At 41.4% G+C, this 20,473-nt stretch overlaps 1 protein-coding gene across 2 annotated transcripts in view; it reads right to left on the reverse strand.

The window, feature by feature from the left end:
* MED27 (mediator complex subunit 27) overlaps positions 1 to 20,473 on the reverse strand; it is a 228,220-nt gene that overhangs the window by 158,150 nt on the left and 49,597 nt on the right. For both annotated transcript variants that reach the window (XM_032165470.2, XM_058445170.1), the window contains exon 3: positions 4,732 to 4,862. In XM_032165470.2, the coding sequence (XP_032021361.1) occupies positions 4,732 to 4,862 (131 nt within the window). The remainder of the gene's footprint in view (positions 1 to 4,731; positions 4,863 to 20,473) is intronic.

The following is a 20,473-nucleotide window of genomic DNA, read 5'->3' on the forward strand; positions in this document are numbered from 1 at the left end:
TTTTTTTTTTTTTTTTTTTTTGAGACGGAGTCTCGCTCTGTCATCCAGGCTGGAGTGCAGTGGCGCAATCTCGGCTCACTGCAAGCTCCGCCTCCCGGGTTCACGCCATTCTCCTGCCTCAGCCTCTCCGAGGAGCTGGGACTACAGGCGCCCGCCACCACGCCCGGCTAATTTTTTGTATTTTTAGTAGAGACGGGGTTTCACCGTGGTCTCGATCTCCTGATCTCGTGATCCGCCCGCCTCGGCCTCCCAAAGTGCTGGGATTACAAGCGTGAGCCACCGCGCCCGGCCAGGATTTTCTTAATGACAAAAAGTTAGTTTATAGTTATGTTGTGCTTATGATAAAAATTTTGCTGATGGGGTTGTTTTTTCTTAGAAATTTGTTTGAGTTCTTTGTAGATTCTGGATATTAGCCCTTTGTCAGATAAGTAGATTGCAAAAATTTCCTCCCATTCTGTAGGTTGCCTGTTCACTCTAATGGTAGTTTCTTTTGCTGTGCAGAAGCTCTTTAGTTTAATTAGATCCCATTTGCCAATTTTGGCTTTTGCTGCCATTGCTTTTGGTGTTTTAAACATGAAGTCCTTGCCCATGCCTATGTCCTGAATGGTATTGCCTAGGTTTTCTTCTAGGGTTTTTATGGTTTTAGGTCTAACATTTAAGTGGGCGAAGGATATGAACAGACACTTCTCAAAGGAAGACATTTATGCAGCCAACAGACACATGAAAAAATGCTCATCATCACTGGCCATCAGAGAAATACAAATCAAAACCACAATGACATACCATCTCACACCAGTTAGAATGGCAATCATTAAAAAGTCAGGAAACAACAGATGCTGGAGAGGATGTGGAGAAATAGGAACACTTTTACACTGTTGGTGGGACTGTAAACTAGTTCAACCATTGTGCAAGACAGTGTGGCGATTCCTCAGGGATCTAGAACTAGAAATACCACTTGACCCAGCAATCCCATTACTGGGTATATACTCAAAGGATTATAAGTCATGCTGCCATAAAGATACATGCACACGTATGTTTATTGCGGCACTATTCACAATAGCAAAGACTTGGAACAAACCCAAATGTCCATCAATGATAGACTGGATTAAGAAAATGTGGCACATATACACCATGGAATACTCTGCAGCCATAAAAAACGATGAGTTCATGTCCTTTGTAGGGACATGGATGAAGCTGGAAACCATCATTCTCAGCAAACTATCAGAAGGACAAAAAACCAAACACCGCATGTTGTCACTCATGGGTGGGAATTGAACAATGAGAACACTTGGACACAGGAAGGGGAACATCACACACCGGGGCCTGTTGTGGGGTGGGCGGAGCGGGGAGGGATAGCATTAGGAGATATACCTAATGTAAATGATGAGTTAATGGGTGCAGCACACCAACATGGCACATGTATACATATGTAACAAACCTGCATGTTGTGTACATGTACCCTAGAACTTAAAGTATAATAAAAAAATATAAAAAAATTTGTAATAAGGAGTCTTCTATAGAATACAACCATAAGATGGATATTGATATGCAAATTTGAATATTCCATTGATCAAATTATACTCCTTTTTGGAGATTTTTTTGTTTTTAAAACCTATTTATTGCTTTAAAAAAACAATTGCTTTTAAAAACTATATATGACATATGCACAGAAAAAGTCTAGAACAATATCCATCCTAATCTTGATAACTTTTTCAGATAACAAAAACATTAAAAAATAATGTTTTTTTTCAAAATCTTTTTTCAAAATCTACATATGTATATACCATTATTGTTCTATTTCCTAGCTTAAAAAAGAAAAACAAAACTTTTTAGACCGGCAGCCATGTTGCATTTCTAGCCAACATCAAACATAATGAGTGGCACATAGTAGGTGCTCAGTGGAAGTGCAATGGGGCGGGACGCAGTGGCTCACATCTATAATCCCAGCACTTTCAAAGGTCAAGGTGAGAGGATCATTTGAGCTCAGGAGTTTGAGGCTGCAGTAAGCTGTGATCACACCACTGCACTCCAGCCCGGGTGACAGAGGAAAAACATGCCTCTAAAAAGAAACAAAAAGGGGAGTGGGGGAGGCAATTGATGTCTTTTAGATATAGATTCTGCCTACTGGACAGTAGTTCTAGAATAGGATTCCAGGATAATGTAAGCCCAAAAAGCTCAATGATGTGAAAAGGCAGCAGTCAATTTTCACAGGAAATAGGCTACTAAGTATAGGAAATCATTTCTATGTTGTATTCTTAGGACATAGTAACCACTCTTCTCTTTGAAACTATTTTGAGTGACTTATTATAAATTTATAATGACAGTTGTGAACACCTCTCACTTTTTTTTTTTTTTTTTTTTTGGCATGAGAACAGTCTGTTGATTGCCCTGATGCTTAAAATAGTTTCTAAGTGTCCTCATAATAGCATGTCACCTGTAAACAGGTTTCAAGCCAATGCAAATTAACAAATGGTGAACAGATGGACTAAGAACTGACTTTTGTCAAGAGAGAGTTAGCAACAAATACTTTTTGGCTCCAGTCTTATGGGACCATTAGAAAGTCTTTTACTTCTTGCCAAACATCTTGCCTCAGTAGACAATCCATGCAGGGAAAATGACAAGTTACAAGGCCCATTAGACTTTAGAGAGCTAAAAGTTGAGATTTGCAGAATCACCAAATCAACACATGAGAAACAACAGATAGAATAACGGCCCTTAAGAAGCATTCTGCCAAATAGTCAAAACTCTGGCTTGCATCACTAAAAGCAGCTGTCCCTGTAGTGAGCTTTTTGTAAAATACGGCCCCTGTGCGTGCAAGCAACAGACACAAGCTACTTGTCGAGGCTGGCTGGTTACATTCCTCCTATCCTGGAAGCAAGTGTGAACTGGGAAGAAAGCCTGAAAGTCACGGAAGTGGTGGCATAAGAGTGTCCACCAGCTAGAGAAAGGATCCCCAGACCAGTCACCCCTTGGGATCCCCCCGGCTCTTCACTGGTCTTTCTCCTCCTCATTCGTCAAGTCTCTGCCTCATGTTGGCTCCTCAGAGAAGCCTTCTTTGATCACCCTATTTAACAGTATCTCCCACTCCCATACCTTACCCCACTCTGTAGTCCCTTCCTAGCACTAAGCGTAACTACAAATCATGGCATTAATTTATTAATTTGTTGAGGGGTGCTTTTTTGGTCTCCTTCCACCCCCGAAATGAAAAGCTTAACAAAGATGGCACAATGTCTGTCCTGCCTATGTTTATATCCTTGGGGCCTAGAAACATGCCTGACACATAGTAGGTACAATAAATATTTGCTAACCAAACAGCAAATGAGACCTTGAGCAAAGGTAAACAATCAACTCATATATGCAAACACTCCCTTGGACTAGAAAAGAATGTTGTTTGTAACTGAGGATGTAAACAGAAGAAGGTATAAGGGGTGAGCAGGACAGGCAAAGGAACATCTCTCGGGCATCTGGCCCTCCCAGAGGAGTGTGCACAGTGACAGAAAAGGGACTGATGTGCCCACATTTCTCATTCCACATCATTGAGTGAGCCTTTGCACTCACCTACTAGGGCTTCTAATACAAAAGAACCCAACAGGTTGAACGAACCAAGTGGATGAATCAAGTGTGGCATATTCAAAGGAAGACTACACTGCAACAGAAAAAGGACAACTGCATGAATCTAACAGATATGATGTTGAGTGAAAAGAAGCTCATACAAAAAAATGACACTGCATGATTCCATTTATATGAAGTTCAAAGACAGGCAATATTAACTGTTTAAAGAAGTCAGAATGGTGTTAAATTTGGGAAGGAGGGCAGCACAGGTATAGACAGAGAACAATGAGGAGGAACCCTTATGGGATTCTGGAAGTGGTGGCTACATGGATGTACACAAGTGTGAAAAAATCATTAAACTGTATGCTCTGTGAAGCTTACTGTATCTGTTATCCTTCCTAATGGGAAAAAGAAGAGCACATATACTACTATTTTTAAACATGAACAAAAGAACCTAGCATTTATTCTAATCTCAGCTCTAGCAGGTTCTCTAGGTGGTCTGCAGCTTAACCAAATGTGCTCCTCAGCTGTCTCATTTATAAAATAAGGACAACTGTACTCATATTCTACCACTTTTGGGAACGTGATAAGGAAACAAATAATAAGCCGTGAGGTCTCTTAAAATCCTAGGTGGAAAAGTCACATACAAAATATGTAAAATAAACTGCATTATAGCTGTTTCACAAAGATCTATGCAAATTATGTTACCATCATGCTTGGTTTCTAATCCTAATAGATGCCTTTTTAAAAGAAAGAAATAATTCTGGGCCGGGTGTGGTAGCTCATACCTGTAATCCCAGCACTTTGGGAGGCCGAGGCAGGTGGATCACCTGAGGTCAGGAGTTCGAAACCAGCCTAGCCAACACAGTGAAACCCCATCTCTACTAAAAATACAAAAATTAGCTGGGCATGGTGGTGTGCGCTTGTAATCCTAGCTACTTGGGAAGCTGAGACACGAGAATTGCTCGAACCCGAGGGGGTGGGGGAGAGCAGAGGTTGCAGTGAGCCGAGATCATACTACTGCATTCCAGCCAGGGTGAAAAAGCGAGACTCCGTCTCAAAAAAAGGAAGGGAGGGAGGGAATTTTGAAGAAAACAGTAACTTTCTACTACCCAAAAACAAGTACAAGGTAAAAAAGTTCGCCCAGTACTAAAGTAATTTTTCAAATCCATCACTCACTGAGGTGGTAGGACAAGAGTTGTGGGCTGAGCCTTTGGTCTACGTTTGGCAGATACTCCCATCTGATTAGCGGAACGCTTCAACGACTGCTGATTTAAAAGGCCAGATGCTAGTCCTGCATGGTACTGCAACTGCAGAGAAAAACAAAACAAAAAGGGAAGAAAAATAGCATTTGGTAAAAGCAGGACAAATGGTATTAAACTAGCAATGCTTGATAATCTTATCCCCTTAGAACATTTTAAGTAACTTCAAATACAACTGCTCACATTCTGCTTCAAGGAATTTATCCATAAAAAGATAATCAGACAAACAGGAAACGAAACAAGAACAAGACTGTTCATCACAGCATTACCTCATGATGAAAAACTGGAAGCAGTCAGAATGTCCAACAACTGACTGTGAAATTGATTAAAATAGAGAAAGAACTTCACAACACCATTTTGTTGAATTAAAAGAAAAAAGGTTCCATTGTAAACAGAGAGGCACTTAAAAAAATGTTCTCTAAAATGCTAACTGTATTTTTCAGTAGTAGAATTCGAGTGATTTTTACTTTCTCCTTTATTTTTCACTACCATTCATATGCTTTATGTAAATGGTTTTAAAGCCTATGTAATTTTTTAATAAGAAAATCCAGAGGTTTTCCTTAGAGACAAAGTAAGTTCTGGGAAGTCTTGCTACCACCATATCTTGCTTATAATAAAAACCTTAGAATTTGTAGTCTACCGCAGTACACCATGACCACGACATGGCTTATCATACACAGATTCAAACATACTATGAGTCTGCATTCAGAACCACTGAGCTATCTTTTCAATGGTTAAATTACAAATATCAATCATAAGAACAAGCTCATGAATATATCTTACAACAATGTATACAAATGGATATAGGCTCATTGAAGAGAATCGAGTGGAGAAGCCAATTTCAAGTCCATGGACATGCAATTGGAACAATGTCATGGAGGTAAAGAAGCTGCATGCTTTAAATGTGTCTGGTGCCAGCATCCCTTGCTTGATCCCTGGACAAACTGCTGAGCTTCATGGTGACTTAGGATAGATAACTTTACTTCTCTATACTTCAATTTCTTACTGGGAAAGAAAAATGATACTGCCCAGTTCTAAACCAAACAAGACTTTGAATTCTAATTTATGTAAAATATAATATACACATTTTAAGTGAACAGTTTAATGAGTTTTGACAAATGTATATACCTGTATAACTACCACCCCAAACAAGATAAAGCAACTTTCCATCATTACAGAAAGCTCATTTGTGCCCTAACGCAGTCAATCCCCTTAGCACCTAACATCAGGAAATTCTGATTTAAAATATAACTCATCATTCTCACTCCTTGCTAAATGAAGCTTATATCCAATTTGACGTGTGACAATAACTTTTAGTTTCCCTTTCTAATCCTATACTTTTGTATTTTAGATCATAAGAGTTGTCATCAATATCGCTATAATAAAATTATCCTTGAAAGGTATCCCAATTTTGAGCAGATGTAAATAAAAGATTCACATGTGAAAATGCCAAGCTAAGAACTTGGATAGAGACCATTTATAACATCCAATATGTTTCTTCCTCTCTTCTCAAATTAAGCAAGGTCTTTCAAACATTTATTTAGAATTATCTAAACATACAAATAGTAATTCATTCTAAAGCTCTGAATCAATTTCTTCTCAAAATGCTCTTCCAAGGCACAGATTTTCTTTGCCAAGTCAGCTGCATTACAGCTCATGGTAATGAAACTGGCGACCACCATATAAAAGGGGCTGGGCCTTGGATGCAAAGGGCAATAACGTTCTGAAAAATAAATGGCCTCACCTAAAGCCATAGGGCTGCATGCAAATAGAGAGCAAAGAAAACAAAACCAATTGAAATGATCTGCTCCTGGAAAGTGGCTATAAAAATGAGGATATCCAGTGATTCAGTACGACAGAAGTATCTGTGTTTGGAGCATCCATACTGCTTTTTAACAGGCTCTTGATTTACTTGGTCGATTTGCTGTGGGAACCTTACAGGTGCCCAATACAAGACAAACATACATCACATTCATAATAAAGATGGAGCTCTTTTCAGGGTGGAACGGGGGGCAGCATAATTTGGCTCTAACAACTCATCTTAGACCAATGAATTTTGCTCAAATTTGTTTTTTTCCTACAGATTTCTTAAATGGGAAATCAATGGAGGCAAGGGACAGTACAAGTTTGAAAGACAATGTTTCAAAATGTCAGCTTACTTGGGTTTCGATTTTCCCTGCCAGAATTTGCAATGAGTGCAATATGCATGGGGCTTTATGGAATTACAGGGAAAGACAGCTTGGCAGGGGCCTCCTCCTGGCTCAAGGAATCGTCTCTCCTTTTGGCTCTCCTCCTTTGTATTTATTAGGGTCCATGCAAGCTCAGCCATTCCAGCCCTGCTGACTCTTTCAGTGGAAGAGGCCTGCTAACTATGCAGAGTGGCAGGGTGATTTTGCCCACCTGGCATCATTTTGATCATTTGCTCAAACAAACAAAACCCCAAAACAGCAGAAATGTACGCTAACTGCTATCTGTCTTTTAAAGGGTTCCTTTGAAACCTCAACCATCTTGGATGCTCTCAATGTACAGTGCACCTCTAACAGCACACATAGGTGCAAGGACTCTTCTTCCCCCAAAACAAAATCTGCCCTTGAGAGCTGACTCACAATGATTAAGCAGCACTTGTTAATCATATGTATGTATCCCAGTTTCCAGGAACACGGCTCTGACTGTCAAGATCTATAAGGGGCCTATTAAATATTTACTGAACCACCTTTATAATGGGAGAAAAGGTCAAAGTTAATAAAACTGACAGGCAGCTCCTGTTCAAATGGATTATACATTATTTAAGCACCAATACTCCATTCCATGGAACACAGTTTAGATCTGAAGAGGCTCTTGGAAAATTTTCACTCAGCCAATGGTTCTAAAACAGCAGAAGGGAGTTCAGAGTGAATCTACAAATTAACATTAGAAACATATAACTTCCCAAAATACTGCCATAAGTTCTCAATTACAGGTTCTGTAATATTTTTCTATAAAAATATATTTCAATAAACATACTTCTCTCCAAATGTTTTGTGGCATGGAAACTATTTCAAAAAGCAACTTATCAAAGTTCTAATGTGATTTTTCTATTGAAGATCGTTTCTCCACTAACCAGCAGGAATAAAAATGAAAGAAGGAGAGAAATGATCTATTCTTTTAACTTCCATATCTTTCAAGTGCAGGGAATGGGAGTGTGTATGTGGTGAGCTGGAGGGAAGGTTCGTGATTTACTGTTAAGTTACTGCTCCACAGGAACAGCCATTTCCATGTTGCAGTGTTCTCTGGATTTTTTGGAGTATTTCTCTCAGTTACAATTTTGCTATCAATTTCCACTTTCTATTTTCTATGAATGACCTAGGATTGTTCTATCGGTTCTCCACCTAAAGCCCTTTCTAACTGATAATATCTACTAATTACCTCTATACCTGAGAAAATTTTAACAATTAATAATGATCTGAGGAAAGACCAATTAAAATTAGGAAAACTCTGATTTACTGAATCGTTTTTAAAATAATGCTGTTTTAGTCATATTGAATATGTAAGAGGCTCCAAGTTATCAGGCAGGGTCCTGATGAAATGTAAGTGGGAGAGGAAGGGCCTCTGTAATCAGCAGCCTCTTTGGAAATGTGCTCCTGGGCTTTGCTACTACCAAACTGGGTGACCTTACACATCTCCTGTCCCTCTCTAGAAAATATGCATGACATTTTCTCTGAGGACCCACCAAACTCTAAAATTTGATTCCTTTGTATTTCTAAAGGTAGAAAGGTATCTGACATGAAGGAATGTCCCTACAATATTAATACAAGAGACTTAACAAACCTTTTTCTGTTAGATAGCCAAGGTCTTTATAGAATCCTCTTTTAAAGAGTCCGAACTATTGGGAGTCAAAATACAATTAGCTTTAATACGCTTCAAATTACAAATAACAACAAATACTGGAAGGAAATGACATAAAAGGAAATGATAAAAACAGGATTCAAATGCAAAGTTTCTGACTTAAATCCTGGGTTCAAGAAATCAGATGAGCATGACCCCTCCCCCGTTCATTCTCCACTTGTATGATGTCTTCCACATTGTTCTGAATGCTTCTACCCGCCCCAAAATATTCATAGGTTAATGTTTCGCACTGGACCAAAGTCTGAAAAGAGAATAGAAGGAAATTCATCAAACCGATCATGTTCAATATACTAATGAAGCCAGTGGCATTCAATTAGGCCTAGTACTTAAAAGCTGAAGTGTATGCTGGAGGCTCCCTGGGGTCCCTGCTACAGCATCCCATCATATGCAGCACTCTCTCCCCTTGCCATCTGGCCCGAATCCCACTTTAAGAGAATCTGACAGTTTAAAACCTTAAAACTTATAAGCCAGATCAATCAAGATTTGATTCTTCTCACTATGAAAATCACTATTCCTTTCTCAAGATTCACCAAAGCCTTCTTTAAGGGTAAAGGGGAAAAAAGAGCTCTCCTGGACATAAGTTATGATTCACTTTATTTTTTAAATCACTTTGCATATAATTACATATAAGGGCAAAGAATGTCATAGAACTAAGTTATAATAAATTCTGTCTGGCTTAGACCAGAGGACCCACAGGAGGGCAGAAGAGATCAAGGGGGTAGGGAGCCCCACTATCTCATCTGCCAGTCACTCTAGGCCAATTTCCTTCTCCAAGCACAAAGCTCCTGTCTGTACTGGGAAATACGCCCAGGAAAGGCAGCCTTGTGTTATTCCTGGGTCTGGGAGTGAAGCTGCCACCCAGGGAGTCTTATCTCTAGGGCACAGACCTTGTTATTGATGACTCTATTCTGTACAATGTCCAGGACAGTGCATTGAATACAGGTGATGCTAATGAATTTGTCAACTAACAAGCAGACTGGCAGATTCGTGGGAATGCTGGCTTGGCTTGGCACTGCAACCAATCTAGAACAGACTGCCTCCATCTGACAGTCGTCTTATGGCTGGCCTCTTATGAAAGCAAACACACTGCTTTCTAGGTGCTCACTGTCATGATAGAACCACAAAAGAAACCTTTTTTCCTCTTATTCCAGTTGCCCAAAAAGTGGGTATGTTCACAGGCTTGAGCTTGGACCAAGCTCAAAAGAAAAAGGGGTCCACAGGGACTGCCCCTGGACGACTTCAAATCACAGAATTTAACAGTAGAGAAAGGCCACAGTAGATGCCAATCTTCCCCCCTACCCACAACCCCATTTCACATGAGAGGAGATACCAGCCTTTAAGAGGTCACTGACCCCAGGTCACACCATTTGCAGGAGGACGGTGGGCCATACGGGGTTTGCCTTAATAGCTCTGTCCCACGGGGATAGGTATGCTGCATCTTTCTAACTGGAGGTACTGACGTTTATCTTCCCTTCGGCAACAGAACACAGCGATCCCCCCTGGATGGGAGCTGGCCCATGCCAAGCAGGCAGCCACGTTCCCATCACCAGCCTCTCCTGGCTCCTGCTTGTCATGATAGAACCCTTCACTCTGCCCTCCTGCAGGCGCTGAGACGTTGCATGCTTTTCCCTCCCACTGACTCCAGTCATGTGTTAGGTGGTGAGTTTGAAGAAGTTTTAATATTCACAGTTAAATACTTTAGAGAAAAGAAATCAAGAAACCATAGTTTCATCAGAAAATCTAAATTCTAGATGCACAGTGGCATGTTGAACCTTCCTAGCAGTTTTGATATGGCTTTGTCATAGAGCAGTTGTGCTTCTGTCTAACGGGTTTCTAGGAGATTCCACACGTATACTCTGTTTCTACTGAAGAATTCTCTTTGAGAATGTATGTTATATATAATGATAGCAAGCAAGGACACTAGTGCCACTTCCCCTGTAGATCACTGACCAAAACAGCCAGAGCTGGCTGGCATAAGTGCACTGAAAATCCTTCCAGTGTATAACAGAACACGCCAAAGCCCACAGCCACAACCTAAGGACACATGACACCTGGAACAATCCACACTACGTACACCTGGATTAAGTCACACCCCATACAGCTGGGATGTGTGCTGCGACACTGGAAGGTAGGGTGCTAATCTGAGAGTCTCACACGGTTATGTTTCCCCAGACCATTAAGCTTTCAACTAAAACTAAGATTTGTGCAACATCAGGAAACTGTCACCACTGTGAGTTGCAAGGACCTTTGCCCCTCATTACTGAAATACATTTTGTTTCCAGCTAATGAGAAAGAATCATGTATTACAATAGAGTTCTGGTTCTTCCTTTGAACATAACTCTAAGCAAAAAACAGGCAAGCTTGTCTGGTATTGTCTGTGCCAAGGAAAACAGCTACAGAAAAATACCATAAATCTAATTGTTTTGCTTGGGTTTTAATCTAAATATCAGATAATGATATTAGCTTCTTTCCTCCTTTTATCTCCTAATGCTTCTTTCAAATAGCCAATAGTTTAGAAAAAACACCTTAGACTTAAGCTTTTATGGGTAAATAATCTTTTTACTTGGTCAAAACAGCATCAATAAACCATAAGAAGGAAGCCTCCAATTTACTTGCCTATTTGTTCTCTCCTGGAAGCTCAGTTTCAGCTCCTTCAATTACTAGGAAAGCAGGACAAGCAAATCTGGGCTGCGCTTCCTGCTCCACTGTGGCATTATTTATATGCTAAATGCCATTTGAGTTTCTTTCTTCCCTACATATTAGTGCTCAAATGTCCAAACTTCAAAAGCTATCCAAGAAGTAAACAGAGACGATGGATAGCAGCCCTTTTCTTTCTTAAATATCTGTAATGGTTAAGGTTGTTTAGATTGTTCTACTGCAACTCCCCAGAATTTACACCTTTATTAATAGGCCTTTCTCCACAACTGCTCCTGTTTACACTACAGCTGTATGCATGTTATCATCCTTCAAAGATGCCAGTCCGATAGAAGGAGAATGACTCACATATCTGAATGAATTCACTAACAAAGCAAACTAATGTGGCTAACAATGGAAGAAACAACCATCATAGGGATTATTTGTAAAGGGAAAGAGAAAGACAACTGAAGAATGGCAAAAGAAAGGGAAGATGAGCAGCTAAGAAAAGACAGACAAGGGTATATAAAAATTGGTGTTTTCCTGTCTCCCAGGAGCCCCCTCTCACTTCACACCAGGTGCTCACCCCATCTGCCTTCCATGGTCTCAGAGAGCAATGGACAGGGTCATAAAGAAAGATCACGTTGGAGAGTTACCTGGTGTCAGGGGTTGAATGTTTTTGTCTCCCCAAAATTCTCCTGTTTCAATACACATTGGCCTAATTCCCAATGTGATAGTATTTGAAGCTGGAGACTTTGGGAGATAATCAGGTTTAGATAAGGTCATGAGGGTGAAGCCCCCATGATGGGATTAATGCCCTTATAAGAAGAGGAAGAGATCAGATTTCTCTCTCTCCACCATGTGAGGATATAGCAAGAAGGTGGCCATCTGCAAACCAGGAAAAGAGCCCTCACCAGACACCAAATCTGCCAGCACCTTGACCTTGGACTTTCCGGCCTTCTGAACTGTGAAAAATAAATGTCTGTTGTTTACCCCAGTCTATGGTATTTTATTACAGTGGCCTAAACTAAGACACATGGCCACTTAAGAAGATGCAGGCCAAAAATATAAATAGGATCAATGCAAAATTTGACAACACAGTAATGAGAGCATCATGAGAGATTATTGACAGGCAGTGACAATGAATGAGAATATGCCCTCTGAAGAGAGACAACATGGTGGGCTATCTTGTTTGCCTATGTTTCTATTGGAGGAAGAAGGCCACGTCAGATGCACCATCGTGTTCTTGTCACCAGCTAAGGTTGAACCACCCCACAATCCCTATCCATTTGCATATTATACTTCTGGACTCAAGAAAAACAGATTGTGCATCTGATCTTTCAGTTATTAACCAAAGACAGAAGTAACAGGGAAGAATGACACATTTCAGGATTATCTTTATATTTCTACGAAAAATGTAGGATATTAGTTTTCAAACACGTACTTAAGGCCTGAATCAAAAGTCTACAAAGTAAGGCTAGAATTATGTCTGAGGTTCTAACACTAAAATTCTGTATGATAAATATTACTCTGAGCAGTCTGCGCTTGACTTCCTAGTACAAAAATCAACATCAGTGAAATTTAAATATGGAATGCAAACATTTTACTAGTCACCAAACGTCTCCAATTAAGGCAGCCAGTGAGGGGTTGGTGTATTAGTCCATTTTCACACTGCTGTAAAGATACTTCCAGAGACTGGGTAATTTATAAAGGAAAGAGGTTTAATTGACTCACAGTTCCACATGACTGGAGAGGCCTCAGGAAACTTATAATCATGACAGAAGGCATAAGGGAAGCAAGGACCTTCTTCACATGGCGTCAGGAAAAAGAAGCAAGCGAAGGAGGAACTTGCAAACATAAAACCATCAGATCTCATGAGCACTCACTATCATGAGAATAGCATGGGGGAACTGCCCTATGATCCAATTGTCTCCTACCAGGTTCCTCCCTCAACACCTGGGGATTACAATTAGAGATGAGATTTGGGTGGGGACACAGAGCCAAACCATACCAGTTGGGAAAGGGCTCCTTGAGATGTCTTAGGCCTAGTAAAAGTTGAAATCAAATGCAACGCTAGAGCTCTAACAGGCACTTCAGCATTTACTGATATACAATACTTTATTGGTTTTTCTTCCCAAACATTCATAGGTGAGGCATGGGGGAAGAACTAAATATTCCCATATAAGAAATATGACCCTGAATATCTCTTTTTCCCCCCCAAAAGAAAACAGACATTTTTCAACTAAGCCATAAGTACAATGAGAACCACCACTGGACATTTCTATGTCTCAGTTCTAAACACTGAATTCTAAGCGTCAGTCACTCATTGCCAAGGTATCTAGTCAATAAACTAATAAACATGATTTTTTGAAAATTGCCAATCTGATATTTTATAAACTTCTTCTTTTATGGGTAGTGTGAAGAAGGGATGGCTTCTCAGAAGAGAAAAATGAGTTTTTATGCACCTCCTGGTCCATTTAGATTTAGCTGGAGAGTTTATTTAGCTCTTCTTTATTCCAGTGTCATGAAATGCCTGTTTCTGCTTTAAGCATCATTTTCATTATGGTCAGATGCAGCCCCATTAGCCTCCTCGGCTTCCCTCCATAAACCAATAGTCTGCTGGGAGACACCTGGCTACAAATCAGGGATTTGATCAGCCATCCCCCCTACCCCCTGCTTACTGGGGATATACAGTCAGAAGAGGCAAGGAAGAAGGAAAGGCAGTGAAGAGAAAACTCAGACGGAAGGAGATAGGAAAACAGGGAGCCATATAATCACTGACTGGAAAAAGGTATATGACAATGATGTCAGAAAAGCAAAAAAGTATAGGAGTGGAAGTGAGACAGCTGCTTAGTTAGGAGGCATGCAAGAACAGAAATTAGGAAATAGAAAAGAGCTCTTAAGAAGGAATTTTTTTTCTATTGATCATTTTAACAACTGCATTGTCCTTTTGGGAATAGGAAGAACAAGGCATGGAGGCTCAGGACTATGAGGAGACAACCGGTACAAGGAGGCATCTGCTTTCCTTTGTACTTGGCCATGAAGCAGCAAAGGCTGACACTCTGGAGGCAGTGTGGCCCAATGCACAGAAGATGTAGCCTTGCAGTGAGATGGCCCTGAGTTCAAACCCCAGTTCAACATGAGTGATTCTGGGTGTTTTTCCTCCCTTCTGAGCCACTTTCTTTATCAGCTCAGTAAGAAAGACAACGTTCAATCTTGTAAGGAGAGAGTTGTTTTTGCGTTTATTGGGCACACTCCCTAAGACAGGCTTTAAAAGTGCCTTTTCCCTATCTCGCAACAAACCCATGGGGGGCAGTATTGTCGGCCTCCTTTTACAGATGAAGAATGGTTGTTGCTGGAATTTGGCAGTATAATGTGTGCAAAAGCCTTAAGCATAGTGCCCAGCACACTGCAAACAGGCAAAAAGAGCTGTTCTTGTGATTTTCACAAGTGACCATACCTAGAAATTCACTTCCTCCAATAACACCAGCAATGACTGAATTTTCACAAAATTGATTCGAATGATCACCTTTTAAATCAAATCCTGTCACCCTAAGCATGTCAGATAATAAATTGATAAATATAATGAGAAAAAAGGAAAAATGTACCCACTAGGTCGTTCTAAATGAGTAGCTATATTGAGAAGGAAATCCAACTCAGAATTCTTCTCATACAACTGAGGAAGACAATCTACTACAAGATGATGCCTCTTGGCATCATCAAATCCTAAGGACAATCGTCTAAGTCCTGCAGAAACAAGGTGAGCGCTCTAAATGAAAGGCAATCCTGAGGATTAGTTGGGCAGCTCCTTCTAATATACTGTAGAGATTGTTCTTTTTAATCTACACACAACCTAAATGCCCAGAAAGTTGGCTCAAGCTTGACGCATGAAGCAATCAGGTTAAGGAGTGCTTCTTAGGCATCTAGCAAAGCATTCAGTACTAGAAGATCAAAGTCTCTCTCCAGACTCCCACAGTACTCTTTGTAGGACTGCTAAAGGATTTCTGTCGGTCTGTTTAAGTCCTGATTGTGATTATCCACACACAGGAAGTATGAGAAAAGGTAACGCAGGTGGAAGCCTGTGTGTCAGGATTTTCCCACATAAATACAGGACTACGGTTTTTCCCCTTGGAAGGAAAAAAAAGCCAAAGTCATACATATTAACAATGGGCATGTTTTTGGTTTAAAACAAACAACAGATTAGAGTGAATTTTTTTTTTTTTTTTTTTTGAGACGGAGTTTTGCTCTAGTTGCCCAGGCTGGAGTGCAATGGCGTGATCTCCTCTCACCGCAACCTCCGCCTCCTGGGTTTTCAAGTGATTCTCCTGGCTCAGCCTCGCAAGTTGCTGGGATTACAGACATGCGCCACCACATCTGGCTAATTTTGTATTTTTAGTAGAGACAGGGTTTCTCCATGTTGGTAAGGCTGGTCTCGAACTCCCAACCTCAGGTGATCCACCCGCCTCAACCTCCCAAAGTGTTGGGATTACAGGCATGAGCCACCGCGCCTGGCCCAGAGTGAATTTTCTACTGATCAACAAGAGCTAGGCAGAGAAAGAGTTCTACTGCTCTTAATCCAATTAAGAATGTGGGTTCGTAGTCAACCATCTGCATATACAACAGAGGCCCTCTCCTTAACCAATTCTATGACCTTGGGAGAGCTCTTCAATTTTCTGAAGCCTTGGCTCTCTTCTACTATTGGGGATAACACTGCTACTCAATACTATCTGATTACTCTAGAAACAATCTCAGGTTTCACTGAGCAAAATCACACTCCGGTTATTGGAGTTAGTGACGGTTAAGAACATGAAAAGGGCTCAGCAAAATGGCTGGCATAAAGCACACATTCAATAAATATTATTATGATTAGTGTTAATAGGCTGAGATTGTTAAGCCATTAAAACTTAAGCTAAGTCTTAGGAGTGACTGTGCCAATAACTGGAAGAACTTGTGTCTGATGAAAAAAACCTTAGGAAAGATAGACAAGTCAAAAACAAGTCTGTTCCTGTGGATTTGGGGAAGGGGAGTGCACAGGAATGGCTGAGTCATTAGAGAGTTGAGCCTAATACGAGAAGGGCTACTCCAGTGTGCATGTTCCCTACTCCAACTCCAATGATGCTCAGCAGCCTTACCCAAACTTTCCCAAATCTGCTGTGAAGAACAAGCCAAGCAACCAAAATGAGGAGCAGCAGCAGCCAGCTGGGAATATCCAAGAAGGAATATTCACGCGTCCATCACCAACCATGTCCATCCAGAGGAAGAGCCCAGATACGGAAAGTGGCCTGCTTTGGGACCAGGAGTGAGAAAATAAGAATAGGCAACTTGTGCGACATCTCATGTGTCCTTTTGGTCCTCAATACCCAATAAGTAGGCTGCCTTTCCCTTGGCATGCAGGGAGGAGTGAAGACCTGAAGTTGCTCAAGCCAGACCAGAAGCCTTTCTGAAACACCTTTCCCAGGGCTGACCACTGTACATGATAGTGTGGGGGTTTCTGTGTATCTACCTTTACTCTTTTCCCAAAGTGTATACCACAAGAGTGCCGGCACTGTCTCGTACTCCATTTTAGAAGCTTTACTGGCCTAGCAGAAGGGTCTACGTGAGCATTCAATAAAAATGTGCTGAGAATGGGATGGCCTGATGGATGCAAAGCACAGTGCTGGACATGAATGGACATATAAAGAAACCCTCTGCCTTTAAAAGGTCAAGATCTGCCTAGAAGGTAAGCCCCGTAGGAGTAGATATCTCCCCTAGTCCTCACAGCTACATCCCCAGTGTCCAGAACAGTGCTTGGCCTATCAATAAAAAAAAAAAAAAAAATTAGCTAATGTGTATACAGGACTCACTATGAACCAGGTGCTATTCTAATTCATTTAATTAATCTGTACAACCACCCTGTGAGGTAGGTACTATTATTATCATCTCTGTTTCACAGATGAGAAAACTGAGGCACAGACGTTAAGCGGCAGGGTCAGGACTGGTATCCGGAGAGCCTGGCTCTGGGGCCCCTGCTCTGTAACCACTACACTCAACTGCCTCTCCAGGACTAAGCAGGCTCTCAATAAGTAATTTTTAAATAAATGAGTAAATGAATACATTAGCTGGCAGGAGATGGCCAGAGGGGATGTAAGTAACTTCAAAGTATGGTAGGAATTTGAATTCTGAATCAACGGAGTGAGGACATTGGGGATCTAATAACTCCTCTTATTATCCAGTTAGGTCTGCAGGTTACAACAAGCACAGTTGTGCTCTGGTTACCCAGTCAGTAAGGGTCCACTCCGTGGGAAAAGAGAGACCACAGGAGCCGTGTCCACAACCAGGCCTCTTAGAGACCAGAATGCAGCCCACTGCAGCCCAATTGCTCCAGCAGCTTCCGGCCATTTGCCCTACTCAGCTTCTGGGATTCGGATTCTTCTGGGCTGCTTCTTCCAACTCCACCACAATCAACTCCTCTTGACTCGCCTCTGCTCTCTCCTGGGACTCTGCCTGCTGCCGCCTGAGCAGGCACACTCGTGTGCACACACCTTTTCACCCACTCACTGCCTTCTGATGTTTCACACCCAGAACAGAGGAAGGGCCAAGAATCTGCCAGTACACAGCCATAATTCCCTTGCACAGTATAAAATGTATAAAAAGTGCTGAACATCTAAAGCCTTCTCATCATGTAGGCGCCAAAACTCATGTGGCAGCAAAACCTGACGTGAACTGATGTGAGTCTATTTAAATCTTAATTTATCTCACTTAGTGTGAATCGTCATACATTTTGCTGCATAAAATTTGATTACAGGGTACTGCTCCAGACCCCGCTGGAGAAATTAATGGTATATGAGCCATGCTACCTTTCTATAATATAAAATGTTGTAAAATCAAAAACACATTCAGATGCCCAAAGCTTTGACAAGGAGCTGTGAACCTGTGCCAAGCCGGGGAGGCTGAGTGTGCTGGGCACAGCACCCATGCTGGCTGGGACCTCATCAACTGCTGGCAGCCACTGGCCTAGGTGCCCATCTCTGATCTGAGCAACCACAGCCATAGTAGAGTCACAGGGCACACACACAGCCGGACAACCTACGTGCTGTGGCCCTAGCTCCTCCTTCCACCTGCCTCACCAGCATTCCACCACTCTGGCTGGCTTCCTTTCTGTTCCTGTTTTGAGGCCTCTTGCACTAGCTGTCCCCTCTACCTGGAATGCTCTTCATCCTGATCTTTGCATACCTGACTTCTTGTTGTGTGAGTCTCAACTTGAACTTTACCTTCTAAGAGAGCCTTTTCTGGCCGCCTAAAGGAGCTGGCGGGTGCCTTCTATCACAGCAGTTTTATCTTAATCACAGTGGTAAAGCCAGCTAGGTATTACATACATATCGTTTGTTTGTTTAGTTTCTACTTCTCCCACTCACCTTCTCCCTGTCTCCCATACCTTAGAATACCTTAGAATATAAGCTCCATTAGGACAGAGACTTCTTAGTCATGACTGTAGCTGCAGCATCTAGGACAGTGCTTGGCACATAGCCGTGGCTGAATGAACAAATAAACTAAAAAAAAAATCCAAGGAGGTCTGTAGGCATTGCATAACTGCACAGCCAGACCTATATACCCCACCTACACAAATGACAAGTCCCAATGCTCCCAAGTAATAAGGAATTTTTACACCTTCTTTGGACTTCATGTAGTAGACAATTGGGGGAAGGGTGTCATTGGAGATACCGAATAGGGGAGTGGTATAATCAAGGACATTATAGCCTTCAAATCATTTTCAAAACACAGCCAGAGATCATCTGCAACAGAATCATCTACAGAGTGCTTGCCAAAAGTGCAGATTCCAGGGGCCCACCTCCAACCTGTGGGATCAGAACTTCTACTGAGGAACCCAGGAATTCACACTGTAACAGGCACCCCCAGGTGGCTCCGAGACACGCTAAAATCTGAGCACAATCATAGTACACTCTCAAAATTAACATTTGCAGATTCACCGGTAGCTTCAGGAGGCCAGTCTCTTGAGACCCAGAAGCCATCAGAGATATGCCAGAGAGAAGCCTCAGACAAGTCACGGTCAACTAAGAGAAGGACACAGCTTTTGTTGGTTCACCAGGAAGATTCAGCACTGTACTTCCAGTATTGAGAGGATTCCTTCTTTCCAACTCCTACCAAAAATCTGGCCATTTCATGCATGTATTGTTGAAGAGTCAGGGAGGGAGCAGGATAGGAACAAATAGTAGAGATTGAAAGCTTTTAGAATTCTAAAACCCTACTCTAGTACCAAGTTACTTGATTAAGCAAATACAGAACACGCATTGCACAAGTCTTCAAACAGTTAAATTTTCAATCTTTATAAAAAAGAAAATCCATCAGATTTGATTGATAAGTATACTTTTTAAAACTAAGAGTAAAAAAGTAAAGATTGGCAACTTTTTTTGCCATATAATTTGCTTTCTTTGCCTTTTTCCACAGCACTGCACATAAATCAAAGAAATGTTAAAGAGGCCCATATATCACCAACTGGCATTTCAAAACTATTTACAAAGTCTTTAACAGACACAGGACAGAGTATGAAAAACCATGGCCAGGGAGGCTAAAATGAAAGGGAGAAAATTAACTCAAACACTGACAGAGAGTTAATTAAGTTTACAAATAACTCTCCAATGAGCAAATTATGATATTTAATAAGAAGGGCCTCGGTGAAGCAAGGTTACAAAATATGGAAGGAAGTGGGGAGGAAGACAAGCCAAGAGTTTTCCAAGCAAGAATAATGTATATTTGAACAAGCTGGCTTTCTATGATTAAGCACAGAAATCTGGGAACAAGGCAGGGGAAATGATGTTTTAATAAAGTCTGAAATAGGCCTGTGAGCTGCATTTTGTATTACCCTTGCAAAAAAAAGTGTCGGTGTCGGGGGGCAGGGGGAGGGGAGCAGAGCATGGTCCAAAAATTGCAAATCAAGGTATACAGGCTATGGTATGTGAACTGCTGCTAGAGTGGCAGAAGGTAGAAAAGGGTGGAGTGACATGGGCTGGCTGCGCTTCCCACACAGAAAATGTGAGGATTTCCCAAAGGCAGAAGACAACGAACTGGTGACTTATGTCCTGGTTTTCAAAGACAGGGAGGGATGTGAAAAGGTGTTACTGGTCCATCTGCTGGAGGTGGCA

This window comes from Hylobates moloch, unplaced genomic scaffold, assembly GCF_009828535.3.
Source record: "Hylobates moloch isolate HMO894 unplaced genomic scaffold, HMol_V3 SCAFFOLD_10, whole genome shotgun sequence".
NCBI lineage: Eukaryota > Metazoa > Chordata > Mammalia > Primates > Hylobatidae > Hylobates > Hylobates moloch.